This window comes from Epithele typhae, assembly GCF_022376455.1.
Source record: "Epithele typhae strain CBS 203.58 chromosome Unknown BXZ73scaffold_89, whole genome shotgun sequence".
In the NCBI taxonomy this organism is placed as follows: domain Eukaryota; kingdom Fungi; phylum Basidiomycota; class Agaricomycetes; order Polyporales; family Epitheliaceae; genus Epithele; species Epithele typhae.
Genome location: NW_025954280.1, coordinates 87,729 through 100,611, shown reverse-complemented (window position 1 = coordinate 100,611; position 12,883 = coordinate 87,729). Strand labels below are relative to the sequence as shown.

General features: G+C 59.3%; 5 protein-coding genes across 5 annotated transcripts; 4 read left to right on the top strand and 1 right to left on the bottom strand.

The window, feature by feature from the left end:
- Positions 1-200: 200 nt before the first annotated feature.
- On the top strand, positions 201-2,641 carry BXZ73DRAFT_55173 (general substrate transporter; the record flags this gene model as incomplete). Its single annotated transcript, XM_048021296.1, has 12 exons — positions 201-265; positions 321-349; positions 405-456; positions 512-637; positions 690-717; positions 905-963; positions 1,016-1,226; positions 1,292-1,333; positions 1,397-1,418; positions 1,512-1,767; positions 1,831-2,240; positions 2,334-2,641. 12 exons carry the CDS (start codon positions 201-203, stop codon positions 2,639-2,641), a joined length of 1,608 nt encoding a protein of 535 aa, XP_047872471.1.
- A 921-nt stretch (positions 2,642-3,562) lies between these two features.
- Positions 3,563-7,697, top strand: BXZ73DRAFT_106726 (uncharacterized protein; the record flags this gene model as incomplete). The annotated part of the gene is made up of 9 exons (XM_048016705.1): positions 3,563-4,000; positions 4,059-4,822; positions 4,879-5,249; positions 6,120-6,474; positions 6,808-6,926; positions 6,981-7,199; positions 7,251-7,372; positions 7,427-7,589; positions 7,642-7,697. The coding sequence occupies 9 exons, from the start codon at positions 3,563-3,565 to the stop codon at positions 7,695-7,697; spliced, it is 2,607 nt and encodes an 868-aa protein (XP_047872470.1).
- Positions 7,698-8,237: 540 nt separating this feature from the next.
- On the bottom strand, positions 8,238-9,086 carry BXZ73DRAFT_92864 (proteasome subunit; the record flags this gene model as incomplete). Its single annotated transcript, XM_048026502.1, has 4 exons — positions 8,238-8,510; positions 8,590-8,719; positions 8,811-8,976; positions 9,020-9,086. The coding sequence occupies 4 exons, from the start codon at positions 9,084-9,086 to the stop codon at positions 8,238-8,240; spliced, it is 636 nt and encodes a 211-aa protein (XP_047872469.1).
- Positions 9,087-9,276: 190 nt separating this feature from the next.
- On the top strand, positions 9,277-9,824 carry BXZ73DRAFT_106723 (uncharacterized protein; the record flags this gene model as incomplete). Its single annotated transcript, XM_048016704.1, has 3 exons — positions 9,277-9,366; positions 9,430-9,551; positions 9,659-9,824. 3 exons carry the CDS (start codon positions 9,277-9,279, stop codon positions 9,822-9,824), a joined length of 378 nt encoding a protein of 125 aa, XP_047872468.1.
- Positions 9,825-11,278: 1,454 nt separating this feature from the next.
- Positions 11,279-12,535, top strand: BXZ73DRAFT_106722 (uncharacterized protein; the record flags this gene model as incomplete). The annotated part of the gene is made up of 1 exon (XM_048016703.1): positions 11,279-12,535. The coding sequence occupies one exon, from the start codon at positions 11,279-11,281 to the stop codon at positions 12,533-12,535; it is 1,257 nt and encodes a 418-aa protein (XP_047872467.1).
- Between the last annotated feature and the right edge of the window lie 348 nt (positions 12,536-12,883).

Genomic DNA, 12,883 nt, shown 5'->3' with positions numbered 1-12,883 from the left:
CTTTTCCGGCCCCCGCCCCCCATCCCCGAAGTCTTCCGATCGTGCAGGGCGCGTTCGGCCCCACTCGTTATAAGCGGCGGGGTAACGTGGGGTCCCATCGACGAGCGTGTCCTGACTTCTCGGCACCCCGTGTTCTCTCTAGAGACCTCCACACAGAAATACCTGCTGTACAAGACACTATAACGCGAACACTGAGCGAGATGGTTCTCGCCGGCAGGAAATTGTATTATACGATCAACTTCGTGGCCGGTCTTGCGATCTTCTTGTGCGCTCCACTTTCCTTATCCTCTCTTCCTCCGCGAAAGCTCACTCGTGTTCAGTTTTGGCTATGACCAGGGAATGATGGGAGGTGGGTGGTTCCCCATACCTAATCGACAACCTATGGTGCTCATCATCCCGCACAGGTGTCAACACGTCGCCGGACTATGTCCGAGTCATGAAATTGGGGTACTCCACGTACGTCTTCGCGTCAGTGCCACTATATGTGATATTCACATCCAGGTCCGCATAGCTACGAAGGCCCCTCAGAAGGGTTTGTCGCGACAATTACCGAGCCCACGCGGCAGGGCGGAATCGTCAGCATCTACTACTTGGGCACCCTCATCGGCTGTCTGATGGGTGGCGTTCTCGGTGACCGGTACGTCTGTTCCTCCATTCAAGGGACGCGCTGCTGAACGTGACGTATATAGGATCGGACGCATTAAGACTATGATTTTGGTGCGTTAGTTGTTCAACGTTCACTCGTTTCGCCACGTTCCCCTTCCTTTGGCCTCGCTTGCGTGCATGTACGTCTGTGGGACGTCACCGTACCTGTATGCAGTGGCACACTGTGATAAGGCTCTGTGTTGAAGCTTCTGTCCGGCTGGAAATTGCGCTCCGATGCTGACGTGACTCCCGGTATTAGGGAGGCTTTTGGGTACTCTTCGGCGCTGCGCTCCAGTGTTCCGCACAGAACATCGCTTGGTACGTGACGTGAACCAGGCATGAGGCTGCATGTCTGACCCCTCATTTGCAGGATGTGCTGCGCTCGCATCATCAACGGCATTGGCACCGGTTACCTGAACGCAATCGTGCCAGTATGGAGCGCCGAAGTTGCCACGCACACTTCGCGCGGGGCGTTCATCGCGAGCGAGTTCACGCTCAACATCTTCGGTGTCGTCGTCGCGTACTGGCTGGAGTTCGGTCTCGGCTTTGTTGGCGACGGCAGCTCCCAAGTGCGCTGGAGGGTACGTAATGCGCCAGGCAGAACCTCATTCGCGAACTGACCCTCTTTTACCTTCCTCTAATGCAGTTCCCGATCGCTTTCCAGATCATCCCAGTCCTTGCATTCATGGTGCGTGTTCAGACTTCTGATAACACCTGTTCGGCTCGTCGAGCTCATGCCGTCGTATTACAGGCGTGTGTCCCATTCATGCCCGGTAATTACATAAGTCTTCGTCACTGCGCGCCAAAGACCTTTCTGACGTTCTGACGTTCCGACCCTGTGACGTCTCTCTTCACCCCGCCCATAGAATCCCCGCGGTGGCTGATTAAGATGGGCCGCATTGAGGAGGCGCGCGAGATCCTGGGTCGGTTGCGGTCCGAGGATGGGAACATCGAGGCTCCACAGGCGCTGCGCGAGTACGAGGACATCGTGGCCACGGTCGCGCTCGAAAAGGAGCACGCGAAGCGCAACACGTACTTCTCGATGTTCTTCGGGCGTCACGACGGCGGCCTGCACATCGCGCGCCGCGTGCAGCTCTCGATCTGGCTGCAAATCATCCAGGAGTGCGTCCTTGTTCAATGTTCGCTATAGTTTTCCAGCGCGCTCATGCGCCCCTCGGCCCGCAGATGGGTCGGCATCGCCGCGATCACGGTCTACGCCCCGACGATCTTCGCCGAGGCCGGCTACGGCGCGCGCAAGTCGCAGTGGCTCTCCGGCCTGAACGACATCACGTACATGCTCTCCACGCTCCTCGCCGTCGTCACGATCGACCGCTTCGGGCGGCGGATCGGGCTCTGGTGGGGCGCGGTCGGGCAGGGCGTGTCGCTGATCCTCGCTGGGGCGTTCGCGCGCCTGCTCAAGGACCACCCGGAGCGCGCGGCGGAGTACGGCGGCGCGGCGGCGGCGTTCGTGTTCATCTACACCTTCGTGTTCGGCGCGACGTGGCTCACGATCCCGTGGGTGTACCCGACCGAGACGTTCCCGCTCGAGGTGCGCGCGAAGGGCAACGCGTTCGGGGTCGTCGGATGGTCCATCGGTGCGTCCTTCTTCCCCCTCTTCCTCCTCCTCCCCCCTCTCCTCTCCGCCTCGTCGTGACCTGATGCTAATGGGCCCGCTCGCGCGCACGCAGGCAACGGGTGGCTGACGCTCCTCAACCCGGTCATGTTCAACCGGATCGGGGAGAACACGCTGCACATCTTCGGCGCCGTCAACTTCCTGTCCATCCCGTTCGTCTGGGCGTTCTACCCCGAGACCGCGAACCGGACACTGGAGGAGATGGACTACCTGTTCATGAGCGACAGCCCGTTCGTGTGGGACGAGGAGGAGAGCTTCCGGCAGAAGACGGCGGAGATCGAGCGCAGCCGCGCCGGGGGCATGCAGCCGCTCCCCGACCCGGATGTGAAGGAGGCGACCCCGTCGACGGAGGAGGCGGCGTGAGCCTGTGTGCTGGGTGGGAGCGTGGTGCGAGATTCATAGATTTAGATGCTTCGACGGCTGTGTGTTCTACGACTTTTACGAATGAGACTTGTGGATGTGTACATGAAGCGGACAGTGGGATGTGGGACATGAGAGATACCGGAGCGTCCAGGAGCGCGCCAGGAAGATAAGCTGCCTAGTATGTGCGTCGCTATATACTTATGCGTGATCAATTGCAAGTCTCCAGACGTGACTGACGCGTCTCGTCACGCATTTTCGTCACGGTGCCGGGCTCTGTCTTCCGGGCCCCGCCGGCGAGTCTGTTCCCTATCCCTCATATGCCACTGTAAATCTCTCTCTCTCCCACAGTTACTGTTCCTGCATCCATGCGTCATCCGCAACCCAAGCCATACGCCACCACAGGCGAACCCGGACGCCCAGCCACTGATGCAGTCTAGTAAGGATACTTGACCTTCAGCCTCTATGTGAACTATCTCATGCTTACAGAGCAGACACTGACCCTCGGGGACTTGAGGCGTTGAGGCATGATGCCAGTCTGTGCCAGTGGACATATGTATTGGCGACAACGCCTGCACGTCAAGCGTAGAAGGGCTGGGGTTAATGTTTTGCATTGTGAGCTTTGTCTCTCTTTCGTGCATTCCCGTCTCGACGTCTCCCTGCTATACAAGACCTCAATATGAGCAGCCTATTGTGATTATCTCGCCGTACTGGTCCGACTTCATTCAATACTTCTTATCGGGTGCGGTTTTCGAGTCGTGTACGGGACCGTGTGCCTTAATAGTGCTCACACGCATTCAACAGGACTGGCTCGACTGACTCCATGTTGATGATCTATCACGGTGCTACTACTCAAGCTTCCTTTAACGCTCGCCGTCCCTCGGCAGATGCTACTCACCCTCTCTCTTGCCCCCAACATCGTCCATGCCACCCAAGTCGCTAGTTCAACGCCTCAAGCGTGCCTCTGCGGCTTTCTCGGGTCTCTACGGCTCTCGCGGAGGATCTACCACCTCAGTTGCAACGACCTTGGTTGGAGATAGCAAGGCGGAAGAGGAAAGCGTTCAAAAGAAGACTTCGTTCAAGGGTTCGCGCTCCGCAAGACCACTCCGGCGCACGCCTGCGCCGTGGCCTGAGGACGTCCTCGCGCGCGTATTCGCATGCTTCGATCCTCAAGACGACGACGACCAACGAACCTGCCTCCAAGCCGCATTCGTTTGTCGCGGATGGTCGGAGCCAGCCCTAGGCGTCGTATGGTTCCATCTGCCGCACCTTGGCCCGCTATGGCCTGTCTTCCTCGATGATGATTTTCCCGAGATCGAGGGCGAAGCCAGTCTAATCAAGAATATCAGGATGTCGATATCGGTCCGTATGGCTGTCGCTCACTCAACATCCCATGCTCAACTCCGCCTACCCTCAATAGATTCTCGACACGGAGTCCTTCCGAGATCAGGCCCGTCAAGCCAAGTTTGCACGCCTCGCGCGACGCGTCCGTTCGATCGTCAATCAGCAACTCACAGAAGGGGAAAGCACAATTCTCACCGAACTGTTATTCTTCGACGAAATGGTGCCTATTCTCCCGAATCTGACGCATCTCATATTCAATTGGCACGGCAACTTCTCCGAACACCCCATCGTGCAAGAAATGTTCAACTCCCAAGCACTTTGCATGTGCATACCCCCCACGCTTCCCACCCTCATTATCATGGGACAAGACGAAGACGGAGAGTGCTTCCCTGGTCAAGAGTGGCTGGAAGCAAGCTTCGACCTCGTGCACGACTTCGCGGGCTCGTCTCTCAACCATGTCGTGTTCATGCAGATCCCCCACGACGCGCTCTGGGCTATCGCCGCCTTGAAGCCGTTTGAATGTCTGTGCAATATCTCCATCCACCAGCCGATCTCGCCATCGGTCCTTCGCAGCCTCGGGTCATTGGAGGCCCTGAGCGACATTGCCATGAACTGCTCGTACACCAACGACTGGGACGGCGTCACCCCGATCGACCTTCCCACCCTCCGCACACTCACCGTCCACCAGGGCCCGTCCACAATGCTCAGCCAGCTGCTCAAGGCGCTACAAGCCCCCACGCTCAGTCGGCTCATCATGCTCCCCCAGAACGACGACGTCGACACGCTCGACGAGCTCCGCGCGCTCGTCGCCGCCGTCGCCGCCCCCCCATCTCCACCACCGTCCTCGGCCTCACGCTCCACGTCGCCCCAAAGCCTCGAGCGCGTGCCGCGGCCAGCGTCCCGCTCGCGGAGTTCCTCCGCCCGTGGCTCGCGCTCCCCCAGCTCCGCGATCTCACGCTGCGCTGCCGCGACCCCACGGCGCTCGCCGCCGGGGACGAGGACTACCTCGCGCTCGCGTGCGCGTGGCCGGGGCTCCGTGTCCTCGACGTCCAGGGCTGCGGCCGGGGCCCGCGGCGCGATGGGCCGGACCCGTCGCGCGCGACGAACTACCACTTCGGGCTGTACTGCCGGCAACTGAGGACGATAAGGATTGGCGGGCTCGCGCCGTTCTCGGTTACCCAGCATCGGACGAAGGAGCTGAGGGAGGCGGAGATGCGGAAGCTGCAGGCGCAGGGGCGGCTGCGGCTGCGCGCGAAGGAGGATGTTCGTGAGGGGAAGGAGAAGGGGTTGTGACTTTCCGTAGGCGAACGAACTTGATCAGTACAAGATCCACCGTGCTTCGCGCGGCGCCCAGCTGGACGCGAACAGACGCACCGAACGGGTTTGCGAACACCTCACAGGCCATAATGACGACCTTCTTTCATAGGATATCCTTGCACGCTCCCACAGTATCGCACCGGTGATGCCACTAGACAACTATGGTACAATTGTAGCATGCAAAAATTAACACCGCCCGCTTTTCTTTCTTTCGTACTTATCTCGTCCGATGAGTGTAGTTTGAGCTGGTGTGCAAACACTTGACGTGTGGGTCAAACCGCGTCGAGATTAGATTAGATCCACGAGCGAGTCTCCCACGCGATGGCGTAGGTGCGCGGCAGTCTGGTGACGTCAGTTCCATTCGACTCTCATGGCACTCGGCGCTCGCACTATCGCTCAAGTACACAGATGGTCGACATCCCGATAGACATCATCCCATCTTCCACCTGGATCCCGACGACCATATCGACCTTGGTGGCAAAGAAGACCATGACCAGGTTCAACTCACTAGTAGGAACGTGGCCTATGCACGGAAGCGGCGGCATCAAGGATGTTATTTTGTGATGAAATTCCCGTTGCCAGACCAAGATGGCACAGCGTACCTTATGCTCGATACATGGCCGCGCTGTCTGATGGAGCGCGGAGAAGTATGCGAACCCTTTCCGGATCCCCGCTGTAGTAGGACGGATAAGTATACGGTTGGACGACCAGGGCGCGCGCCTGGAGCGCTTGGTGTTATGATGTTATCCGCGTTCGCTCGCGCACGTGGCAGCCTCACATACATTTGTCCGTGGAACTGCGCTCTCACTGTGATCCTCAGCGTTCAACCTCGACCTCGGCCTCGACCTCGAACCTATGTCCCGTCCGCCTCTCCGGCAGCATTTGAACGCCGCTGCGTCACTGTTCGCGAACGCTCGCTTCAACTCCCTCAGCAGCACCGTTCGCAGTGGCCATGCCAGTTCCGTCACCGCCACCGAGCACCCGAAGCCTCCCAACGATCTGTGGGCCAACGAGGAGTCTGTCTGGAAGCCGTGGAAATCCGAAGAGTCCCCCGGCTACGCACCTCTCCAGCTCGGAGAAGGTCTTATCGGCCAGCACGCGCAATACAAGGTGAACCGAAAGCTCGGCTGGGGAACCGAGTCTAGCGTCTGGCTGGTGGAGCGGGTGGCTTCAGAGTGCGTTATGCTCATATTGCCTCGCTTTTGCTGACAAAGGAACGACGATTTCTAGACGTAAAGCTTTGAAGCCTGGGAGGCTTCTCGTAGCCAAGGTCCTGACCGCTCACGCGCTCACGCCTCTGAGCTCGAGTTCGGAAAGAGCACCTGTCAAGTCCCTCTGATGGCTGATGTCATCACACACTCTAAACGGGCCGCAAGCGTAGACACGACCACCTTTTACATCCCCGGTGTGGAACACATTACCGCTATGATAGATTGGGGTGCCCATCGCACTCGAATCGGCGTGCATGTTTTTACTGTCTTCGCGCCCATGTCGACCACGTTGCATAGAGTGCAGCGTGCATTGAGGACGGTCGACCCCAACCGCGACGTGCTGCTCGTCCGACGTGTCGTCCTGCAGATTTTACACGCCCTCTCGTGCGTGCACCAATTGGGCTACATCCATGGAGGTGCGTGGTCATGAACACTATCTGAAATCGCCTCCTAACCCCGATGACCCGCAGATGTCAAGGCTGACAATATCTGCGTACCTGTGTTTGACGAGCTCATTCCCGATCTGAAGAGGTACTTGGAGACAGCGCCAGCGGAGAGCCTCCCTCCGCGCGTATTCCCTGATTACAGCCCCGACCCGGTCACATGCGTCAAAACGCAGCCATATCCTCCGATTGGGGACGACCACCATCCGGACAAAATCTACCTTCAGCTCGCGGACTTTAGCAGCGGTGAGCGAGGGACATTGTCCCTGGCTTCCTTACTGACCACTGCCACGACAGCGATCCGCACGTCCAGTTACTCCACCACCCAGCGGGCCATGCCCCGGATGTTGCGTGCACCGGAGGTCATCCTAGGACGTCGCTGGGGTCAGCCCATCGACATCTGGGCACTTGGGTGCTTGGTGAGTGGCAGGTGGCCAGCGTGTCTCGAGTCACCCGCCTGATCGCTTGTTCAGGCTGCGGAGCTGCTTCTGCGCCGACCGCTCTTCTATCCAGGTGACAACGAGGACGACGCGACTGACGGCGAGCACCTCGCACAGATGGTCGAGGTGCTCGGCCCCTTCTCTCAGGGGGCGCTCGCGAAATGCCCGCTGAGAAACACGTTCTTTAACGCGAACGGTAGGAGTTCCGTCGCTGACAGACGCTGCATTGTTCGTTGATTGCGGGATAGGTTCGCCAAACTCTGCTGGCGGGGGTCAACGCGCTCCCGTCCTCCCGCTTCGCTAAAGCCTTGCCTAGGTCGGGCTGACTGGCATAATGCTGGACGAGGTGGATATAATTTTGTGCTGGATGTTGGTGTTGGACCCAGACAACCGACCCACTGCGAGCGAGCTCCTCAACGATCCTTTCGTCAGATACTTTGATCTCCGAACGAATACTTTCATCTGAACATCACCGCCAAGTCTGTCTACGAATCGTCCATGTCATTTGGCTGTTGTCCAGCTTGTCCGTATCGTTACTGCTGCGCAATTCTACTTGTCAACCAACGCTCTTTCCGGTGTGATCATCCGTCCGCTCTGCACATCCTGCAGCGCGCACTCGCACGCTCGTCCAACGACGGGTAGCGCTGATCCCTGGGGGCAGGTAAAGTTGGAGGTGCATGTCGACGGATTCCGAGTCGAGCGGAGTGAGCAGCAAAATGCAATTGGTGGGAGGGTCATACACAAGCCGGGGACTGAGGTTGAAAAACGCGTTGTACAAGTACAACTACAGTCACCTACACGTTCATCCAAAGCTTACCGAACCCCTCCATCTAGCTCGTGCCCATTACGTCGCCCGCCGCCCCCGCGCAGTCGGGATGTACGTGATGTCCTCCTCAACCGCGAGCGCGCGGATCTCGTCGTTCTTGATCTCGGTCGTCCCCCGGCGGAACTTGTACGTGCGCTCCTTTTGCACGCGCTCGTTCGGCTTCACGTAGTCGCGGAGCATCTCGGTGTGCGAGGCCGTAATGACGCACGCGTCGACGTTGGAGCCAGAGCCGAGATCGGTGAAGATCCCAGCGGAGATCGCGGCACAGACGAGGTCGAGCGCGTCAGTGCGCTGGAGGCAGAGAGCGGCGCGTAAGAGCGAGGTTGGGGTAGGAGAGAAGGGTCGCTTGAGAGCATGAACGAGGACGTACCTCCATGTTGGGCTTCCAGTTTGCCTCAAACACCGCCATGGCCGTCAGACTTCCAGAACCCACGGTGACATATGGGAGTTTGTATGTTGAGCCACGTGGGTGGATAGTGAACAGTTGGAGCCGGTGACATCTACTCCGCAGAGGACGAGTGCGGTACCGACATGTCCTTGGTATCTGGACGACGTATGAGAAGTGAATGCAATCAGCTAAGACGGACGCACCGGAAAAGCATCTGCTTGGGCATGGTCACAACGATGGGGCCCGCCGTTGCACGTCTGTCGGCGCCCAGGATGATTCCGTCTTTAGACAGGCAGCCCACGATGGTGGTACCGGTGCTTGTCGCCTTCGGGAGCGGGATGCCGCGGTCGGTGAGGAAAGAGTTCCGAACTGTAGCCACTTATTAGCATATAGCCAGGCAGCGCCTGAAGACATCGTACATACCGAACCTCGTTCGAAAAGTCAAAGCCGGCGCCCTTGTGCGCTGAGGCCGACGCCATGATGAAGCAGAGGATGAGGAGGGTCGGAGGAAGAGCGAGCGGCGGGGACGGTTACGCGTCTGGACCGCGTCAGTGCTACACGCGCGTCGAGCGGACCCCGGAGACCGCACGCGGCGGTGCTCGGAGTGGCCGCTCGCTCGTCTCCTCCTCTGCCCTCCCATCTCCACCCTATCCCTGCACGACCGACACCATGGACGGTTGGAACAAGTTGTCTTCGAAATTTGCGGGCATCAACCTTGGCCAGTCCGCGAGCAAGTTTGCCAAGGGCTTCTCCTCCAGCGTGGAAGCAACGAGGGAGAGGCTCGGACAGGCCGCCCCGGAGGAGATCACCTAGCTCCCCCAGGTCCGTCCTCTTTCTGCGAAATCGTGCGGGGGCGTCGCTCATGCTTGCGGTGGACGTACAGAGTACAAGGGCCTCGGGGCCCGTGTCGACAACCTCCGCGCCGTCCACCTCGCTCTACTCACGTGAGTGCTTTCTTTTCGGCTAGATCACATCGCTCACCCGAGTCATTGCCTACGGGCTACGCCCCCACGCACAGGGTAACGATATGAATACCCCACCCAAATCCAAGAATCCCTCACCGCGGCACGACGACCGGGACCGAGATCACCAACTTCGCCGCCGCGAACCTCAAGGGCACCGCGCTCCCCACCCCTGACCCCATCGAGCTCCCTGCCCCGCAGCACAAGACGCCCCCGCACGCGATCGCCCGGCAGGCGGCCATCAAACATGAGTAAACACACGACGGGACGGGCCAGATGGGAACCGCCGAAATAGGACGTTCACCAGGCTGAGACCATGTTCCATGTCACGGTCACGGCCTTTGTCTGGTATGCGCCACACCAGACAAAGACCAGGTATCATGGTCACACCATGGTCTCAGCCTGGTCTCCGTAATGCTCTAGGCATCGCTGACTGCGACGATGCTACTTTACCGATGCAAACTGGACATGGGTCCGCGATGCTCCACATGAAGGCAACGGACGGACTGCTCGGGGTCCGGAACCCGACGCGCATGTTCATGGAGGCGCGGTTTCCGTGGTTGGCCCTCAGCCAGGAGTCATGGATATACGACGAGAAGCCGAGGCTCTCGCCATCGTGGAAGTTGACACGGAGATCGGAAGGATCAGACGATTGAGACACTGTAACGAGTCTTGTTATCATTCTGGAGCACTTTCATGGGATATCTGTATACGCTCCCACAGTATCGCACTGGTGGTGCAACTAGAACGAGTATGGTACAGTTGCAGCGCGAAAACTTCAATACCGCCTGCTTTTTTCTTTCGTGGTTGTCTCGTCCGATGAGTGTAGTTTTGAGCTGACATGCAAACAATTGACGAGTAGATGGGTGGGGTGCCGAGATTAGATTAGGTCCACGAGGGAGTCTCCCACGCGATAACTTAGCGTAGCTGCGCGCCGGGTAGGCGACGTTCCACTCGACTCTCAGCATCGCACTTGCTCGCACTATCGCCCAAATACAGGAATGGTCAACATTTCGATCGATGTCATTCACTGTATCATCTTCCACCTGGATCCCGACGACCATATCGGCCTTGGTGGCAAGGAAGACCATGACCAGGTTCAACTCACCCGCCGGACACTTCTAGCGGTCGCGTTGAGTTGCCGCAGCTTTGAGGACGTTGCGCTGTCTATGCTCTGGCGCTCTCTACCCGGAGACAAGCCGTTGCTCTCATTGATGCACAAAATGGGGTTCGCGGAACCAAAGCCCTTTGACCCCGCCAGTCACTGTACGCTGACGCACAGCGAACTGCATTCCGTGAGTCATCTGCGCTCCCCAACCATAGAGGCTGCTCATTGTAAATAGGCTCGTCTATGCTTTCTTCCTCCGGATAGCGAAGAAGCCCGTCGTAATTGGACCCGCGTTCTTTGGTACACCTCCAAGGTTCGCAAGATCACTCTCCGGCCCTTCGTGTGGGCAGCAGTTCCGACATTGTGGACCAGAATGCAGCACTTTTTGGAGGGAAAACCAGTATTCCCACGGCTTGCGTCCGTCCAAGCCGTTGTCGACATGTCTCTGATCTACGATTTCCCCGGAGAAGATGAATCCCGGATAGGTCGAGGAGGCCATTTACCTCTGCTTCCTCACACGACAAAGAATATTACCGTCACAGTGATTAAAAATCCTAATCAATCATTCGAAGCCCTATTGAACGTCTTATCTAGCTGCAATATGGCTGAAACCCTACGGCTCAATTGTCGCATGCCCCCCAGTTCGTACCAACACCTTGCCCACCTTCGCGTTCTGCATCTCGCCGGCGCCAACGGGGTCTGTGAACCGGCCGACCTCCTCCTGCTGGAATCTAGTCACGCTCTCGAAGAACTCACCTTCACATACGAATACAATGGAGACAGAGTCGGCGTCACGTCGTTCACTCTGAAAGCGTTGCGCCGCCTCGAGATCTCGGGAGAGTGCACACCCGTTCGTAACCTCCTGGAGGGCGGCAACCTACCCGTCCTACGCCATTTCTCGTTTCTACACCCCCACTACGTGCACCCTGGATTGTTGCCCGACCTCACTGCCCTGTTCGAGACGGTCTCCGCCCGTCTCCCGCACCTGACATCCCTCGAAGCGGTGCGGCGCTCCAAACCCGGCGGGCCCATGCCCTGGCACAGTCTCAAAGTCCACATCGACGCCGTCTTCGGCGTCCACGGCCGCGCGCGCTCAGGCGACCCGCCCGCGGAACCAGACCGGACGCTGCGCTCCCTCATCCTATCCCTGTTCCCTCTCCGCGGGCTCGCCAGCTTCACGCTCGACCTCGGAGACCACGTGCTTTCCTACACCCACGAAGACCTTCACGCGGCCTCCATCGTGTGGCCCGAACTGCACACCCTCCAGCTTGCGTTCCAGACCCCGGGAGAGAGCCCTCCAAGGCAGCTCGGCGGCAGGGCGGGCCGCGCCGGGCCCTCGCGCACCGCCCCGGTTGGCAGGCCCCGGCCCACGCTCGGGCTCACGCGCCCCGACGTGAAGGTCCTCGGGGACGTAGCGCGCATGCACGCACACCTCCGCGTGCTGAGGCTCCCCGCGCTCGACATCCCCCGGGGCTTGAATACCAAGGCGTTGGCGAGAAAGCTCGAGCAGATCGTCAAGGCGGTTGAGACGTGCGGCGGGCAGCAGAGGGCGCTGCGGCGGCTGACGGTCCGGGGGCTCCTCCCTAGGGCGCCGGACGCGGAGGAGGGGACGGCGCGGCGGAAGAGGACCCCCGAAAGCGCCTATAGTAGGCCCGCCGCTAGACGCCCACATTTTCCAGACGGCCGTGTCCGGACTTTGGATGACGTCATGTCCGGACTCCGGCGGTCCTCGGGCGTCTGGAGGCCCTCCATGTCCGGACTTTCGGCGGGCCTCACCAAGGCCTCCCTGGGGCCTCCTGGGGCTCCGGAACATGGTTTCGTACCACAAATACGTCGTAGAGACACATATAGAAGCTAAAGTAGTGTAATATGAATGCTGGATGCAGTATTTCAGCCAAGTTCATCCCCTACGTTTACCGGCGCTTAGAGAAGAGCCGTCGAGCGACGACTCTCTATGCAATAAACTGTGCAGCTGTGTATTATAAGGGCGCGGCGGGGGCGTCGCTCACCCCGTCGAGCGGGACGCAAGGAGGAGGAGGTGAACGGTGCGGGCGCACCAGGGAGGAGGAGGAAGAGGATGGTGCCCCAGTGCTGTTCCTCATCCTCCTCCCCTCGCGCAGGTGGCAAGAATCCCCCGACGCCTCTCCGCGCTTCTCCCGCTCGAGGTGCTCGTGTGCGGCTAGCGCGCGCCCGCCGCGCCCTTTCC